The 18,624-nt window shown below is 36.4% G+C and overlaps 1 protein-coding gene and 1 non-coding gene across 2 annotated transcripts; one reads left to right on the top strand and one right to left on the bottom strand.

The window, feature by feature from the left end:
• Positions 1–8,915: 8,915 nt before the first annotated feature.
• LOC116137554 lies at positions 8,916–14,174 on the bottom strand. Its single transcript, XM_031423249.1, has 5 exons — positions 13,842–14,174; positions 13,072–13,638; positions 12,765–12,879; positions 12,024–12,459; positions 8,916–9,021 (listed from the first exon to the last, which is right to left on the bottom strand). The coding sequence occupies exons 1-5, from the start codon at positions 14,172–14,174 to the stop codon at positions 8,916–8,918; spliced, it is 1,557 nt and encodes a 518-aa protein (XP_031279109.1).
• A 2,726-nt stretch (positions 14,175–16,900) lies between these two features.
• LOC116137558 lies at positions 16,901–17,007 on the top strand. The gene has a single exon (XR_004129204.1). It is a non-coding gene; the product is annotated as a small nucleolar RNA R71 (small nucleolar RNA).
• The last annotated feature ends 1,617 nt before the right edge of the window (positions 17,008–18,624 follow it).

Raw genomic sequence — 18,624 nt, 5'->3', positions numbered from 1 at the left:
CAATAATAAGAATAACTAATCAATCTTTCTAACATTTGATCAATAAAAGGAAGAGGAAAATGATGCTTTTTAGTTGTAGCATTCAACTTCCTATAATCAATGCAAACTCGCCATCCTATTGTCATCCTAGTTGGCACTAACTCATCATCAGAATTTCTTACCACAGTAATGCCCGACTTCTTTGGTACCACTGTTAAAGTAGGCACCCTAGAGCCAATCAAATATTATAGATTTGACTCTTTGTAATAATGTTCATTAATCAATAAAAGGAATTTTATTCTATATCATGTAAATCATATTGTTATGTTCATTAATCAATAAAAGGCATTTTATATAAGTCCTTAGGATGGTAGAACTGTGACGAGGGTATCAAGTATTTCAAGTCTTGATAGTGAGAACCCTATGATCACATATAGTGGTGATTCTAGAAATGTCCATAGCCTCAGTATTATTTTGACCAAGGACAAAGATAATAAAGTAAGGCTATCATAGCATTGAACAACCTTGTCGAAAGACAGTGACTGATCTCACTTGTCAAGGTTGTTTGGCGACAACTTAGTACAGCGCATGGGTGCTTGCTGTAGGCAAGTTCACTGGACTAACCCACCAGAGGATTCCATATAGATGGTAACCCTAGTGTCTATGGAACAATCCTCTAAAAAATGATAGTGCATGTGATCCTTAGACTTGAGATCACCGTGAGCGCCTTGTGCACCGATTGGTGTAGTTTGGAACTAGCCCAACGTAGTTCTATTCAAAGCTATCAATACAGTAGTGATTGGCTACATCGAGGAGTGTATCAAGACTATGGTGGATCGACAGAGGATTCATCACTTCTGGGTACGGGAGAAGTTATCTCATTGCGTAATTTAGTAAATGGCAAAAACACTAAATCTGTGGCCACAGTGGGATTAAGTGGTTACTCAATCTGATTTATTATTCCAGTCATTGGCCTAGTAACCAAATACAAACACATCAAGAGTAACCGAGGTTGACACTATTTATGTACCTTAGTCTCGATGAGATAACAGATGATGAAAGGATTTAATTGCACAATAACAATATCGTTGATAGCTAGCTATTTCGCTGAATCCAAATCTATCGGGTGGCCATGATGCCTTGGTAGGGGTCAATCTTGGTCTGTGTATAGTGAGATAATTAATTGGTGTTAATCGCGATACTACTCACTGCCGATATGATGAAGAGCCTACGAGTAGAAGATAATTTAAGAATTAGTTTGTACAAGGGGCATTTTTTTCTTTTAGGATAAAAAGGTATTTTAGTAATCTCACAGTGCAATTAAATTTGCTGAGGTTGTTGCCTGTATTTAATTTAATATTAAAATTAAATTAGTGAGATTATATTTAAATATATGTACGCATATATTTAAATGAATTATTATTGTCAATTAAATCTTAATATATATGTTAGTAAACGGTCCCGTATACGCAGTGGAAACAAAAAAAATTAATATAACAGGATCGTTTACATGAGCCAAGATCAAGGGTATAATTTTACATTTTATCATAAAGCAAGAATCTGCAGAANTGGATTAGGGTTACAGCCTATCTATTCTAATTGGATATTGGAGTAGAGTAAATGCCCTAGAGCCAATCAATTATTGTAGAATTGACTCTTTGTAATAATGTTCATTGATCAATAAAAGGCATTTTATTCTATATCGCGTAAATCATCATTGTATGAATTGATATATGTCCTTAGAGTGGTAGAACCGTGATGAGGGTATCAAGTGTTTCAAATCTTGATAGTGAGAACCCTATGCACACATAAGGTGGTCATTTTGGAAGCGTCCGTAGCCCTAGTATTATTCTGAAGTAAGGGCACAAATAATACGGTAAGGCTATCATAGTGTTGAATGACCCTGTCGAAAGGCAGTGACTAATGTCACTTGTCAAGGTTGTTTGGTGACAACCTGGTGCAACACATGGGTGCTTGCTGTAGGCAAGTTCATTGGACTGACCCACCAGAGGATTCCATATGGATGGTAACCCTAGTGTCTATGGAAAAAATCCTCTAACGAATGGTGGTGCATGTGATCCTTAGACTTGAGATCACTAGAACGCCTTGTGCACCAATTGGTGTAGTTTGACACTAGCCCAATGCAGTTCTTTTCAGAGCTGTCAATACGGTAGTGATTGGCTGCATCAAGGAGTGTATCAAGATTATGGTGGATAGACAGAGGATTCATCACTCCTGGGTACGGGAGGAGTTATCTCATGGTGTAATTCAGTAAATGGCAATGACACTAAAATTGTGGCCACAATGGGATTGAGTTGTTGCTCGACCCAATTTATAATTCAGGTCATTGGTCCAGTAACTGAATACATAATATCAAGAGTAATTGAGGTTGACACTATTTCTATGCCTCGGTCTCGTCGAGATAACGAATGATGAAAGGATTAGATTGTACAGTAACCATATCGTTGACAGGTAACTACTTCGCTAAATCCAAATCTATCAGGTGGCCATGATGCCTTGCTAGGGGTTAATCTTGGTCTGTGTGTAGTGAGATGATTAATTGGTGCTAATCACTATACTACACACTACCGATATGATGAGGAGCCTATGAGTCACACACATAGAAGATAATTTAAGAACCTGTTTATAAGAAGGGCGTTTTCGTCATTTTAGGCGAAAGGGTATTTTTGTAATTTCACAGTGCAATTAAATTTGCTGAGGTCGTAGCCTTTATTAAATTTATTAATATACAATTAAATATGTGAAATTATATTTAAATATGTGTTCGCATATATTTAAATGAATTATTGTTATTGTTAAATGTTAATTTATGAAATATATGTTAATTGAATTGAATTGAATTGAAATAATAATAATAATAATATCTAAATGAGGCTATTTGGACATAGGGGTTGTTTGGGTTGGTGCCCAAGCCTATTCTATGATGGAATAGGGCAAAGTGTGCACTATATAAGTGCAACACTTTGTGAAATTAATAGAGAATTTCATTTTCAATCATTTTTTAGAGAAACCCCAGCCCCTTTCCTCTCTTCCATGCCACTTTACAATTGTTTGAATCAAAGTTTCATCTTGATTTTTGTTCTTGGTTCTTAAGGCTAAAAAGGATCTAGAAATCCCTCTTTAGTTCGTTGGGATTATCTTCATGTGGACTACCGTTGGTTCGATTCTACCTTTGGATCGGTATCGAAACCCATTCGGTGGTTAAGTTGGAGGAGCCTCCAAACGTGGGTATGGTTTCTTAACTTTAAACTGATTTTTATGCAGATTCTAATATATGTTTTATAAACTGTAAATTTGTACCCTGATCTTGGTTCTAAGGAACGATCCATGATGTTTATGTTTTTGTTTCCGCTGCCATAACTTAATCGTTTCCTAACAGTGGTATCAGAGCCTAGGGTACCAAATTTTATAGTTTGTTGTCTGATTTATAACATGTATTTGATTGATAAAATGTTATTTTGTAAAGTCTACAAAATTTGCAAACTCTGCTTTTGAATGAGTGATTCAATTGATCAATTGGTTTAATAATGTGTTGATGGATGTTATATTGGTTGGTTGGTATCCTGGTCGAATGCTTGTGTGTTCTATTTGATTTGGATACGTGTTATTACATGTATAACTGCAAAAAGGTGAACTGTAGTTTTTGGGATTTCCAGACTTTGCCGCGGTTAAATAACAACTTCGCTGTGGCAACATTCTTACTGGAATTTTTAGGGTTGCCTGTTTCGCCGTGGCGACAAAGTTGCTGTCCCAATTATGTATTTTTTGTGAAGGGACCAAACTGCAGTTTTTAATAACCTATAAAGCCAATAATCATTCTACACATATAAGAAGGTAATTAATAATAAACCCACCCAATTAAAAAATTGATTGTTTTTGAAATGTATGCCATGTACTTGTTTGTATATTGCATGGTGCCCGATACATGAGCCCTATTACCTATGGTGAATGTTTTAAATTATTTTTAGGTATGTATGGTTGTAAGTTTTAAAAATAGGGCATGCGTGTCCTGCCTTCCTTCCCCTTCTCGATGTACATTCTTTTCTTATCTCATTCCCCTCGAATGTAAATCGAGGTTTCTAAATTTATTGATGTAAAATTACATTAAGATTTATTTTATTGTAAATTTAGTATGATGTTTTTGTAATGTACCTGAGGCGGAGCAAAGGAAGAGGCAATTATACTTGAAGACTCAAGATATTCATTATAGGACCCCTAGGTGACTTACCGATTCCTCTAGGCTCGAGGAAATCAGTTTTAGTTGAGCCATGTACCGGCATGTTTTAATATTTTGTTTAGAATGCATGCTAAGGTTGAATGTTCAATAACATGCCAAACAATGTCATTCTATAATGACTCTCTCTCTAGCTAGTATACCCGTAAAATAAACAGTAAAACTCACTAAATATATATATTACAAAAATATACATGTAAATGAGTATAAAATTGTAACACCCAACATTGAGGCACATGATTTAAATTATGTTGTATAGCCCTTAGTTAAATTTTGTTAGAATTATTTTAAGAGAATATGAAGAAAATGCCTTAAATTTGCATTAAGGGTAAAATAGTCTTTTCACTCAAAACTAGTTGATTTTGTGGGGAGTGAAAAGAGATAGAAAATCATAGAGAATTCAATAAAAGTGAAGGCATTTTGGTAATTGACTAAGGGACAAAGATGGAATTGCTTACTAAGGGACAAAGATGAAATGGCCAAGGGATACTTAGGAAATACCCGGCTAGGGAGGGGTTTTACAAAAACCCGTGATTTTAGGAGATAACAAAATAAGTAAGGAAACTCATCCAAAATAATACGTTAAAACTTGAATTCTTTACAATTTCACCCCCAAATCACAAAATAAATCTACATTTTCACCACTCAACACAACCCCTAACCAGTTTATTGTTAGTCCCTAGCAATGAAAGCAATTAAATCTAGTCCTAACTCAACCACTTCTGTAGGTTGACACGATTGCATTTAGCGTATGCAATAAGTCTTTAAACCCCAAGGTCCCCCTAGTGGACGAGTTATAGTCTCGTGAGGGTTTTTAGCAATGCTACCCACAAACATCCTACCAATTCCTAACACACATATATACAAAACATGGATTTCCTAGATTCATCAATAAATATGCCTCATACATTGCATACACACACTACAACAAGAATAAGCAATGATCGTACACATCCAAGAACACCTTAAAAATCAATTTCACCTTCGTTCTCAACTCTCCATCACAATCAATCCACAAATCATTAATCCTAGCCTTAGAGGTGGTTTCATTGCAATCTCCAATAGAAAACAACATTTTTTATCCCATAAAATAGAAAACATTAAAAACACAACTCCATAAGCCTTCTTTTCAGATCACTCTCCACTAATGTGGAGCAACACACAACTTCAGATCGTTAGGACTTCATTAAGCTTGTAACGTTAGGCTAAGGACGTAAGGGATTCAAGCAATTAATGGAAAAATCTTACAATTCAAAGAACACAATCGCTCAAAACAACTTACTCTCTCAAACCCGGAATGCCTTTTTTTTTTTTTTTTATTGCATCACTCTCCCTAACCACAATTGGATCTGAACCCTTTTCATTCTTCCTTATTGAATTGCATTTTTTTTTTTTTTTAAACAATAGACATAAAGTTACAACAATTTAGGAAGCATGAATATCACCCAACATCCTCCTTTTCCCACACAACAACCCCCAACCCAGTCTTTCGAGCATCCTCAAAAAGTCTTATACAAATCTGGAAGCCACACACATTTCACTTTCAAAATTTTAGATTAATTACTCTTAAAAGAAAATTATGGGTAGGAAATGTGTTGAAGGGTTAAATGGGACAGGTTATTGTGGGTTGAAAGAAGGAAAATAAAGGCTAAATATATACAATAAGGCTCAACGGGGTGACTAAGGATAATAGCATAAAAGGTTGGCTTGAAGGGCACAAATGGTCCAAAGATGGCCTAAGTAATTTCTTAAATCATGCGTTGTCTAGGATTTCACCTCAAGTGATCATCAAATAGGTTCTAGAGTCTAGGGATCTCATAAAAGCATAGGAAATTCACCACAAAACACCTCCAAAAGTTGGAACCAACTAACCAAACAAACCACAAACCCAAGAGTTTCGAAATCAAGCAAAAATCAACATCCAGGATAATTCTCGAATTAATGTAAAAATCACCTCTTCTAAATACTACATGTCATTGCCATCAACAATATCACAGACATTTGACATCATCCAGGAAACACAAACTTCCATAAACCAAATTTATAGGCATGCAACAATTTCATACTTTCCCACCCCTAACCAAAATCGTACATTGTCCCCAATGTAGCCAACAAAACAACGTAGAGGTAAAAGAGAAAGAAACTAGTTACCCCCTAATTAAGGAACAAATCGGAAAGTCTAGAAGTAACTCCACTGAATGCATATCCTGTAATCAACATGAAATCCACCAACACAAAAGAAAATGATAGATGGTGTCTTGGATAGAATCCATGTTGTCTGTTAATCTGTATAATGTTTATGGAAAAAAATAAATAAAATAGAAATGTAAAGAACATGGAAACCATAAGAAAGTAACTAAAGTTTATAAACTGAAAAGCAAAATCACACAAAAACAAACTAAAAACAAAAGTACAGAAAATAAAATGAAGAAGCAGGAAATCCATCAGTAAATCGATCTAGTCTCTCCTACTGACCACCACCATCAACATCATCATCATCCAAATCATCGCCATCCATGTCAAAATCACCCCCATCACCTCCTACAACACCACCAACAGGTGCCCTCGGCTAGAAACTCCCTAGGTAGATAGGAACTACAAACTGTCCCAGATCCACTCTAACTGAGATAACTAAAACTGATGGATCCACTGAAGTGTCTATAAGCACTCAGCCTGATACGTCATTTGACCTGTGACCTATGTCTGCCACTCTCTCATCTCTGCTCTCAAGTCGGCTATCTAACCATGTACAGACTAGGAGGAAGATGTTGATAGGTACGAGGCTCTCTGTCTGTGCGGCTATGCTTGGGCTACAACTCCCTTACCCCCACTGGTAATATTCTGGAGATATTTTACTGTTAGCGGTGGAAATGGTGGTCTCTTCACTTCATCGTCCCTAATAACAACTCCCACAGATACACATAAGACAATGATAAGGCTAGGAAATAGATAGGATTTCAAAGATCTAGATACATACAAAATCCCAAAATGGATAATTTGCTCTATGTTGATCCGCATCCTCTAAGATATGGCATATATCATGAGAGCTTTCTCAGTGTCCACATGCTAAGGTGCCCTGAAGGATAGATCTTGGCATATACAAATTACTCCCACACCCTATGAGTGAATATGAGTGAAGTCGCATTGAAACCCTTTCTTCTGTTGTTCCAACAAAAAATCCACTCTTCTCGACCCTTTGTCAAACACTATAGTACCTCATCATAGTTTGGGTCCTTAAGGAATTCGGAAAAATCATCCTCCTCTTCAGAAATCGTCAGTAACCCATAAATCTCGTTAATCATCCTAACATCAAATTGCACCTCTTTCCCTCTAATCCTAATTCTTCCATTTCTATGCTCAAAGGCATTGGCGTAAAACTCCATAACGAGAGGCTCAACAATTGCTTCTGATTGGGCTGTAAAGTCTTTCCAACTCAAATCACTAATAATGTTAGTAATTCCCTTATAAAGACTTTTAAAATCAAACCCTCGTTCATCCACGAATCCTCAACCATTTATAACATTGTCCTTATACCTATCCTCAGCAGCTGAACTCACAAATCTAGGGTCATGGGTATCCCATGAGGAACCTCCAAGACCTCTGCTAGAACTAGCCGCATCTCTACCCTTCTTGTGCGATGCCATAACAATAAATCAGGATATCGAAACTCCTAAAAATCACACAATAACACAACTCCACCAACAATCTCGCCCAATGCCCAATTACACGACAGTCACACAACACCGAATACACCCAATCACAACACAATCAACACAAAATCCAATCAAAATCCCGCTCAATCAACACCCAAAATCAATCAAACCCTAAACGCAACAGTCCAGAACCAAATATTCAAATAAAATCACAAGTGAATGATCTAGGATGCTTACTAGAGCAAGAATTGTAATCAATTGCCTCGAATTGAAGAGTGATGCCCAAAATCCAATTTTCCCCAATTCAACCCTAACTTCTCTTTGGCTGAATTTTTGCACTCAGATGGAGCAATTTCTACAAAATTAAGTGTTTAGAAGTGTTAAGGATAATCAAACACAATTTGTAGCAATTTTTTTTTTTTTTTTTGAAAAAGAGGCAAAGAAAATTGAAAGAAAAAGAACTGTGCTGCGACGCAATCAAAACTTATATGTTCTTTTTATATTTTGCGAATTGTGTCATGGCGCAAAGTTTTGCACCTCCGTATGATTCAGGTTTTCAGCGCTTAAAATGAAAAATGGCGTAAAAGCGTCACAGCTTGAAATTTTGTGCCTTGGCATGATTATGGATTTGAATTTCAAAATCACCACATTTTTGCAGCGGCTCATAAAATTGCGCTGCGGCTTGAAGAAGTTGCGCCGCGGCTTGAAGAAGTTGCGCTGCGGCGTGAAGTGGATTTTTTGGAAAAATTAAACTAAGTGTTAGATTTGCTAAAAATTCAAACACATATAAAATAAAATCCAAAATAACACACTCCTAATGTAATTAAAACAGTAAACTGAAATAAAAATAAATGAATAAATAAAAACGAAACAAACAAAGGGAAAGAAACATTCGGGTTGCCTCCCGAAAAGCGCTTGTTTATCGTCTTAAGCTAGATAGGACACTCAATCGTCATTCAGGATCATTGAAGTACTTCACTTCCTTGTTTGGAGCATAAATTAACCGGTAAGCTTTGAGCTGGTGTCCATTAACTGTGAATCGGTTTCTCGTCTTCAAGTTTTTTATCTCCACCGCTCCATGAGGGAACACTTCTTAAACTATGAATGGCCCAATCCATTTTGACTTCAATTTCCCTGGAAAAAAGGCGCAACCGTGAGTCATAAAGTAACACTTTCATACCTAATTGGAATTCTTTTCGTCATATTACTTTGTCATGGTACAACTTAGATCTTTCCTTGTAGATCTTAGCGTTCTCATACACTTCATTCCTAAGCTCATCCAACTCATTTAGTTACAATTTCCTTTCCTGTCCAGCCTTGTCCATGTCAAGGTTCAATCTCTTTATCACCCAATACACCTTATGTTCTAATTCAATTGGTAGATGGCACGCTTTCTCAAAGACTAACCTATAGGGACTTATCCTAAGTGGAGTCTTGAAAGCTGTCTGATATGCCCATAAAGCATCATTCAGTTTCACCGCCCAATCTTTCCTTGATATGCAAATTGTTCTCTCCAAAATGGCCTTGATTTGCTTGTTGCTTCTACTTGCCCTAAGTCTGAGGATGATACAGAGCTGCCACCTTATGTTTAATGTCATACTTCTTCAACAGTTCTATAAAAGACTTGTTACAAAAGTGACTCCACCCATCATTAATAATAGTTCTAGAGGTACCATAACAGGTAAAAATAAAGTCTTTAAGAAAATTGTGTGCAACCTTACTATCATTAGTCTTTGTGGCAATCGCCTCAATCCATTTTGAAACATAATCAACGGCGACAAGTATATAAGTATAACCAAAAGAGTTAGGAAACAGACCCATAAAGTTGATGCCCCACACGTCGAACAACTCATCTAGCATAAATGTCATGAGTGGCATCTCATCTCTCTTGCCAATATTCCTTGTCCGTTGGCAATGATCACATCATGCACAAAGGTAAAAGCATCTTTAAATAAGGATGGCCAATAAAATCCAGATTGCAATACCTTATGTGTCATTTTCTTCCCACCAAAGTGTCCTCTACAAGGTGATTCCTAGTTATGTCTTAAAATGTCTTACTGCTCTGAGTCAAGGATACATCTCCTTATTATTTGATCTAAACAACTTTTAAACAAATAAGGATCGTCCTAGAAGTAATGCTTAACAGTGGATAAGAATTTCTTCTTTTCCTGCAAGGTCAAATCAGGGTCAATTATACAGCATGCAAGATAATTCACAATGTCAGCATACCAAGGTTCTTTTCCAAGGATGGAAAAAAGTTGTTCATCAGGGAAGATCTCAATGAGGCGGTAGTCCCCATCTTGATTATGCTCTTCATAGCTTGTTGTCTCCACAAGTCTATGTTACTAATTGATGAACAATGGCAGCGGAAAACAAAAATTTTTCGCCCATCGATTACTCTAATTTTGCCAAGATCAAGGTCTAATATATATATATATATATATTTATATTTTACATGCTTAAATTGAAATAATAAAAATCCATACAAGGATTCAATTATACCTGTGACTGAAGGCTCCGTCAATATCTCTGAATACGATTCGCTACCTATTCGAGGATGGAATCAAACTCACATCGTCCACACGAAGACAATACGCCAATGACCAAGAATTAATTTTGCTAGAATTAATTCTTGGCTTTAAGAAGTCAAGTAATGGAAGAGAGTGAATAGAGAAGAGAAGAAAAATTATTCTCTCAATTTCAATGCATGGCTAGGGAATGAAAAGTGTAGGTAAAACCTACTTTTGCTTTCTTTAAATAATCAAGCAAATATCTCTTCCACCCCTCAAGTTTAGCAACAACCCAAACTTTAGGTATAATTGCATATTAACCCTTATTTAATTATTTAGTTAAATATTAATATTAACTCTAATAATTAAATTCATAATTTTGCTAAATTACTCCAATAATAAAATTGGACATAGGCTACAACCTCAGTAAATTTAATTACATAGCAAAATGACCAATATGGCCATTCATCTAAAAGACGAATATACCCTTCCAAAATTGACCATCCTTAACCTATCTTCTAAGTGTATGACCCGTAGGCTCCTTATTATATCGGCAGTAAGTAGTATCGCGATTGACACCAATCAATCGTCTCACTACACACAGACCAAGATTGACCCCTAGTAAGGTATAATGGTCACCTGATAGATTCGGATTCAGTGAAATAGCTACCTATCAAAGATATGGTTACCATGCAATCAAATCCTTTCATCATATGGTATCTCATCGAGGCTCAGTACAGAAACAGTGTCAACCTCAGTTATTCTTGATATCTTTGTATTCAGTTACTGGACCCATGACCGGAATAATAAATTGGATTGAGCAACAACTCAATCCCACTATGGCCACAACTTTAGTGTCATTGCCATTCACTGAATTACGCTGTGAGATAACTTCTCCCGCACCTGGAAGTGATGAATACTTTGTAGATCCATCATAGTCTTGATACACTCCTCGATGTAGCCAATCACTACCGTATTGATAGCTCTAAATAGAACTACATTGGGCTAGTGTCAAACTACACCAATCGGTGCACAAGACGCTCTAGTGATCTCAAGTCTAAGGATCACATGCACCACCATTCGTTAGAGGATTTATTCCATAGACACTAGGGTTACCATCCATATAGAATCCTCTGGTGGGTTTGTCCAATGAACTTGCCTATAGCAAGCACCCATGTTTTACACTAGATTGTCGCTAAACAACCTTGACAAGTGAGATTAGTCACTGCCTTTGGACAAGGTCATTCAACACTATGATAGCCTTACTGTATTATCCGTGTCCTTGGTTAGAATAATACTAGGGCTACAGACATTTCTAGAATGGCCACCATATGTGATTATAGGTTTCTCACTATCAAGATTTGAAACACTTAATACCCTCGTCACGATTTTACCATCCTAAGGACATATATCAATACATACAATTATGATTTACATGATATAGAATAAAATGTCTTTTATTGATTAATGAACATTATTACAAAGAGTAAATTCTATAATAATTGATTGGCTCTAGGGCACCTACTATGACAGTCTAGACAAGTGGTCGACACTACATTTTCTCTTCCCTTCTTATCCTTGATAGTCAAATCAAACTCGTGCAATAATAAAATCCATCTGATTAACCTGGACTTAGCATCCTTTTTACTCAACAGATATCTTAATGCAGCATGATCTGAAAACACAATTACTTTAGAACCAATCAAATACGAGCGGAATTTTTCTAAAGCAAACACAATAGCCAAGAATTCTTTTTCAGTGGTTGAGTAGTTAATATGTGCATCATTCAAAGTACGACTCGCATATTGAATAACATGATGCACTTTTCCTACTCTCTGTTTTAAAACTGCCCCTAATGCAAAATCAGAAGCACCACACATCAACTCAAATGGAAGTAACCAATCAGGTGACATAAGAATAGGTGCAGATGTGAGTTTATCTTTCAAAATATTAACAGCAGTCAAGCATTCATCATTGAAATCAAAATGTGTTTCTTTAGCCAAGAGATTACACAACGACTTACTAATCTTAGAAAAATCCTTTATGAACTGCCTATAGAAACCTGCATGACCAAGAAAACTTCACACACCCTTCACAGATGTGGGTGGCGACAATTTAGCAATCAAATCAACCTTATCTTTGTCTACTTCAATACCCATACTAGATACCACATGCACTAAAACAATTCCCTGGTTCACCTGAAATGATTCTTTTCCCAACTCAATGTCAAATTCGTTTCAACACATCTTTTCAAAACCAAATTTAAATTATCAAGGAATTTATTAAATGACAACCCAAAAACAAAAAAATCATCCATAAACACCTCAATAAATTTTTCAATCATATCAGAAAAGATGGACATCATACACCTTTGAAACGTCGCTGGAGCATTGCACAATCCGAAGGGCATCCTTTTATACTCAAAGGTTTCAAATGGACATGTGAATGTCATCTTCTCTTGATCCTCTAGAGCAATAGGAATCTGATTGTAACTTAAAAAACCATCAAGGAAACAATAATAAGAATAACCATCCAAGCTTTCTAACATTTGATCAATAAAAGGAAAAGGAAAATGATTATTTTTAGTTTTAGCATTCAACTTCCTGTAATCAATGCAGACCCGCCATCTTGTTGTCATCCTAGTTGGTAATAACTCATTATCAGAAATTCTTACCACAGTAATGCCCGACTTCTTTGGTACCACATGAACTGGACTCACCCACTTGTTGTCTGAAATAAGATAAATGATCCCAACATCAAGTGGTTTCAACACCTCAACTCTCACCACCTCTTGCAAATGCGCATTCAACCTCCTTTGAGCTTCCCTAGTTGGTTTGGAATCTTCCTCCAACAACATTTTATGCATGCACATAGTGGGGCTAATTCCCTTGATGTCTGCTATTATCCAACCTATGGTTGTCTTATGATCACTCAACACCTTAAGTAATTTCTCCTCCTCCTTTATGGTTAGGTTTGAAGTTATAATTATAGGGAGGGTTTGATCATTTCCTAAGTAAGCATAATTAAGGGTAGGTGTTAAGGGTTTTAACTCAAGCTTAGGTGGGGATTCAATGGAAGAAACTAACTTGACATCAATATGTTCAATCGCCATCCTCAATTCCTCATCAGACATGTCCCCAATCTCACTATCCAACCCTACCACGTACTCCCTAGCCTCATCGTCACTCAACTCACCATCCTCTACTGTCAAAGCAAACTCCAGTTTATCTTTAGTCTTCCCCTACGGAAAACTAGACACAATGATAGGATCCAAAGAATCAACTGCAAAATAATAATTAGTATCTGGAGGTAAGGACATAGAACTGAAAACTGAAAATTCAACGATTTGATCAAGAACCATCATTTTTAGCTTTCCATTTTGCACATCGATGATGGTCTTTGTTGTGGCCATGAAGGGACGTCTTAGCAAAATAGGGAACTTACTGCTATGGTCTGAGTCTGCTCCATATCTAACACCACAAAATCAACAAGAACAATTAGTTTGTAAACTTGAACTAAAATATCTTCAACAATACCTCTTGGATATTTCACTGATCGATCTATCAACTGCAAGGTCATTGTTGTAGGTTTTAGTTCTCCCATTCCCAACTGCTGATAGATGGAATATGGCATGAGGTTGATACTTGCACCTAAGTCCAACATCGCTCTTTCTTCTTTCTTTTTACCAATAGTGATGTTGATAACAAAGCTCCTTAGATCTTTTAGCTTGGGTGGTAACTTGCATTCGAGCACTGCACTCACAGTCTCTGAAATCATCACTTTCCCTTACGGCTCATACCTACGCTTGCGAGTGTTCAACTCCTTGAAGAATTTCGTGTAAGTTGGCATGTTCCTGATCATATCAAGAAAGGGTAAGTTCACATTAACCTTAGATAAAATGTCATATATATCAGAAAATGACTTTGCCCATTTTCTTTTAATCAAGCGTCCCAAAAAAGGCACGGGTTGGACATAAGACTTCGGTGGCACATGTTGATCTTCAATCTCCTCATTCTACATGGGCACACTCGGTTGCTTCCCCTCTTTCTTTTTACCTGCAAAATCAGACAAGGGCTCATTAGTTTCAAAATTGATATCCTTCTTAATTACCTTACCACTCCTCAAAATTGTGACCATTTTTGCTTGCTAGGGTTGGCTTGGTAAGTTCCCAGGAACATAACCTTGTAATGACTGATGAGTGCTTGGAAGAGCACTCATACTTAGTGATTTTAAGGGTATTTTGTGTGGGAATTAGGTTTAATTGGTTAATTTTACTTAATTTCTATATCTCTTTTACTTTCTAGAATCACAGGTATGTTTTGTGAATTTTCAGGTATTTATGTGGTTAAAAATGAGGATTTCAAGTATGGACGTTGAAGAGTAAAAAATCAGAATCGTATGGGAACAAACGGTTCGAGAATCAGAGCTCAAACAAAGAAGTTATGAATTTTTGAAGATTGCTCACTGTAGAAAAATTATTCCCACGCCACAGCAAGAAAAAGTTGTAAAATGGACAGAAACTTCATGCTGCGGTGCCACAAAATCATGCCACGACACAATGCGGGAAATTGACGTTCGGAAAATTTTAGAATATGCTACACGAAAATGATCATAACTCGAGCTGCACAACTCCAATCGACCTGGTTCTAGTGGCATTTTAAAGATAAGAGACATAGCTACAACTTTTATGTTTTTATCTTGGCCCAGTTGGACCTGGAATATGGTTAAAATGGAGATGAAATTTACATTAGTGCTTGGAGATGTAAATATTTTTTTATTATGCATTTTAAATTGAAGTATAAATTTTTACCGTAATACCCTCATGACTTTAATATTATAAATAGATGTCCTTAGCAATATTTTAGGGAACTAGGGTTTATAATATCAAATATAATTAGGAAGAGGCAAGGAGAGGAGATCTTACCTAGGGTTTCATCTTCTTCTTCTTGTACTTCATGGTTTTCAAGATTTTGAGGTTTGATTTCCTTATGATCATTTGTAATTAAATACTTTTCTAGGGATCCAATGTAGCCTTATAAGAAGGTTTTATGTCTTTATTAATACTATTTGTCTTTTCAATCCATTGCAATTCTAGTTTTATTCATTATCCTTTATTCAATTTTTAATTGATGTTATTGTTTGATCACCTTTAATGTTAATTAATTGATTGTGTGAGACAAGGTTAGACTACACACCCTAGCTAATCTTGAATAGCTCGTGTGAATGAATGATTAGTATTTTGTGCATACGCCCTGACAAAATGCTAATTGGTTCATGATTTCTTGAATGATTAGTACAAAATGCTAATTGGTTCATGATTTCTTGAATGATTAGTATTTGTGCATACGCCCTGACAGATGCACCTTTAATCCTTTATTCTTGATTTCGAGTGCTCTTGAGTTTAATGGTTTTTTAATCAGTAGGCTAGACTATACACCCTAGCTAGTCTCGTGTTAAAGATACTAGGTTAATCTCGAACACCTTATGGTAATACCCTAATTATGTGAGTGCGAGCCCTATAAATTGGATTATGATAACTATAGTTTGATAGTTGGCATAAAATTGGATTATTATGGTGAAATTGGATGCCTAGGTTGTAGTTCATTGGTTCTTAAATTAGTTTTTATTGGTGTTATTTTGGCTTAGTCAGTAGTAGTTAATTATTATTTTCTTTTTACATTTAGTTTTAATCACTAGTTCTTTAATTTGCTTGAATTTATTTGTTTAATTAAGGCATAGTTATTAGGATTACTTGATAACTTACAAATCTCTGTGGGATCGACCCTTGCTTTTGCACACTATACTGCGATAGCAATTCATGCATTTGCGAGGAAGTAAGATTGTTCATCAATGACTTTGCAATTTGGCCTATCTAGACCTCCATCTTCCTTATGGATGCATCTTGTTGTTGCAATCTCTGTTTGAAGTAGTGATTATTCTTTTGAGAAGCTTGAATGAAACTGTTCAATGTCTCCTCCAATGATGGCTTTTTTGGCTGCATGATGTGTTTAGAACTTCCTTGTGGCTGGTTGTTTCTCCATGAAAAGTTTGGATGGTTCCTCCACCTAGGATTGTATGTGTTCGAATACGGATTGTGGGGTCTTTGGTTGTAAGAGTTCATCATGTTTGCTTGCTCCATAACTTTTGGAAAACTCTCACCTGAAGGACAAACATTAGTAGTATGGCCAACTTTACCAAACATAGCACATACCTCATTGGAACTACTCTGTCCTTGCCCCATCATCATGTTGCACATGGTCTTAACTTGTTTTGTCAATTCAGACACTTGCATCGCCAACTCGATGTTAGCAATCACTTCATAAATTCGCTTTGCTTTCCCTCTAACACTTTTCTATTGTGAGTTGGCACTAGGCATCTCATACAACTCGTATGTCTCCTCTGCGGTCTTTTCTCCCATGGCACCACCTACAACATTGTCAACTATGGCCTGGCAAGCCTGTGTTAGTCTATTATAGAAAAATTGATTCAACAATTCTAAAGGGTATCTATGATATGGACATTGAACTAAAATCAATTTAAATCTTTCCCAAGCCTCATGGAACGGCTCACCATCAAGTTGAGAGAAAGTAGCAATTTTACCTCTTAGTTCTGTAGTCTTTGCATGAGAATGAAATTTACCTATGAACTTGTTGTAGACCACGTCCAAAGTAGTAAGTGAAGCTAATGCCAATGAAATGAACCAACTCTTTGCTACATCCTTCAATGTATATGGAAAACATCTCATCCTCAATTGATTTTCAGTCAAACCCTGCAAAGGAAAAGTTTGCATGGTTGAGTAAAAATCTCTAATAAATGTCAATGGATCTTCAGTGGCCATCCCATGGAATGAAGGAAACATTTGAAAATGGATACTCTTCAACTCATAATTCCTCATTGCAGCACTCAAAACAATACAGGAGTGTAACGCCCCACTTGAGGTACGTAGCTAATGTTTCTTCTTTTGCTCTTATTTGAGTTGGTTTATTAGTAGTATTGTTTGGTTGACCTTTGATTGAGTGATATGTTGAATACTTGCCCTGAAATTGGTTGAAATAGAAGAAGTTCAATGTTTCAGGCTTCGCCGGGGCGAAGAAGAATCTACGCCGCGGCGAAGAGGTGTTGAAGCCACGGGGAAGCTGCTGGACAGTTTTGCCGCGGCGACAGAAGCTTCTTCTCCGCGGCAACGGGCCGACCAAAATGTTTGTTAAGTTTCAGATATTTTCTTCCCTAAGGGAAATTTGACCATTCTACCCCTAATTAGTAAGAAAAGTGGGGAGTAATATGTAAGGAATTTTCATGGAGAATATGTTGATATGGGGGTGTGTTTGTAATGAATCAAAGGATATAGATGGAATTCCTAAGGAAGAGTAAGGGCAAAATGGGAATGTTTGTGCATAAATTTCATTAAAAGGAATGAAGTCATTGCAAACCCTTCATTCTTCTTCCCCATCGCCACTCTCCTTTCTTACTTCCTCTCAATTTCTCTTTCTTTTGTTCAAGGATTTTTAAAGGGCTGTTGGAGTGATTAAGGGTAGAAAATTAATCTAAGGCATCCTAAGGTAAGGATTCTTGCTTTGGTTGTGAAGCTTTGTGAGTTTTTATGTATATTTGAATTTGAGGTCTTTTGGTTTATTTATTTAAGAGTAGAGAAAGAGTCAAGCAAACCAAGAGAAAGGAAGAGCTAGTGAGATCTCTCCATAACAAAGTAAGTAAATCCCGACCCAAGTTGAGATTTGAGAATTTTCTTGATTAGGGTTTTTAATAGCCATTATGTATGTATGTTATATACATGTTATATGCTATGTTATTGAGTTTTAAATTGAGATTATTATTGCTTGTGGTTGTTCATACACTTCAATTGTGAGAAGTGAGATGTGGGTTGGAAATGTAGTTTGAGATGGAATTGAAGGATATTGAGAAATCCTTTTTGGAAGTGCTATTCTATGGCAGGAAATATGGCTATGTGAGGGAGTTTTCCCCCATTTTGGATGGTTAGAGAAAGACATAGAATTATTGTTATAGTAGGGTTTTGTTATGCCCTTGAGTTGTTTGATGAAATGCCTAATAGAGGTTTGAGCATGAGTAGTGAACCTTAATTCTTGCAACATTGCATGTTGGCATTTCATAAGTGCATTAGTGGAGATGAATCATCCATAGGCATTAATTGTACATTGAGAAGTGACTTAAGAAAGAGTAGGAGACTTTGTGTATGCACTTGCTCTAAGAG

The sequence above is a fragment of the Pistacia vera genome, unplaced genomic scaffold (assembly GCF_008641045.1).
Source record: "Pistacia vera cultivar Batoury unplaced genomic scaffold, PisVer_v2 Contig330, whole genome shotgun sequence".
In the NCBI taxonomy this organism is placed as follows: Eukaryota; Viridiplantae; Streptophyta; class Magnoliopsida; order Sapindales; family Anacardiaceae; genus Pistacia; species Pistacia vera.
The sequence above is the reverse complement of the archived record's forward strand: the minus strand, read 5'-3'. Positions and strand labels throughout refer to the sequence as shown.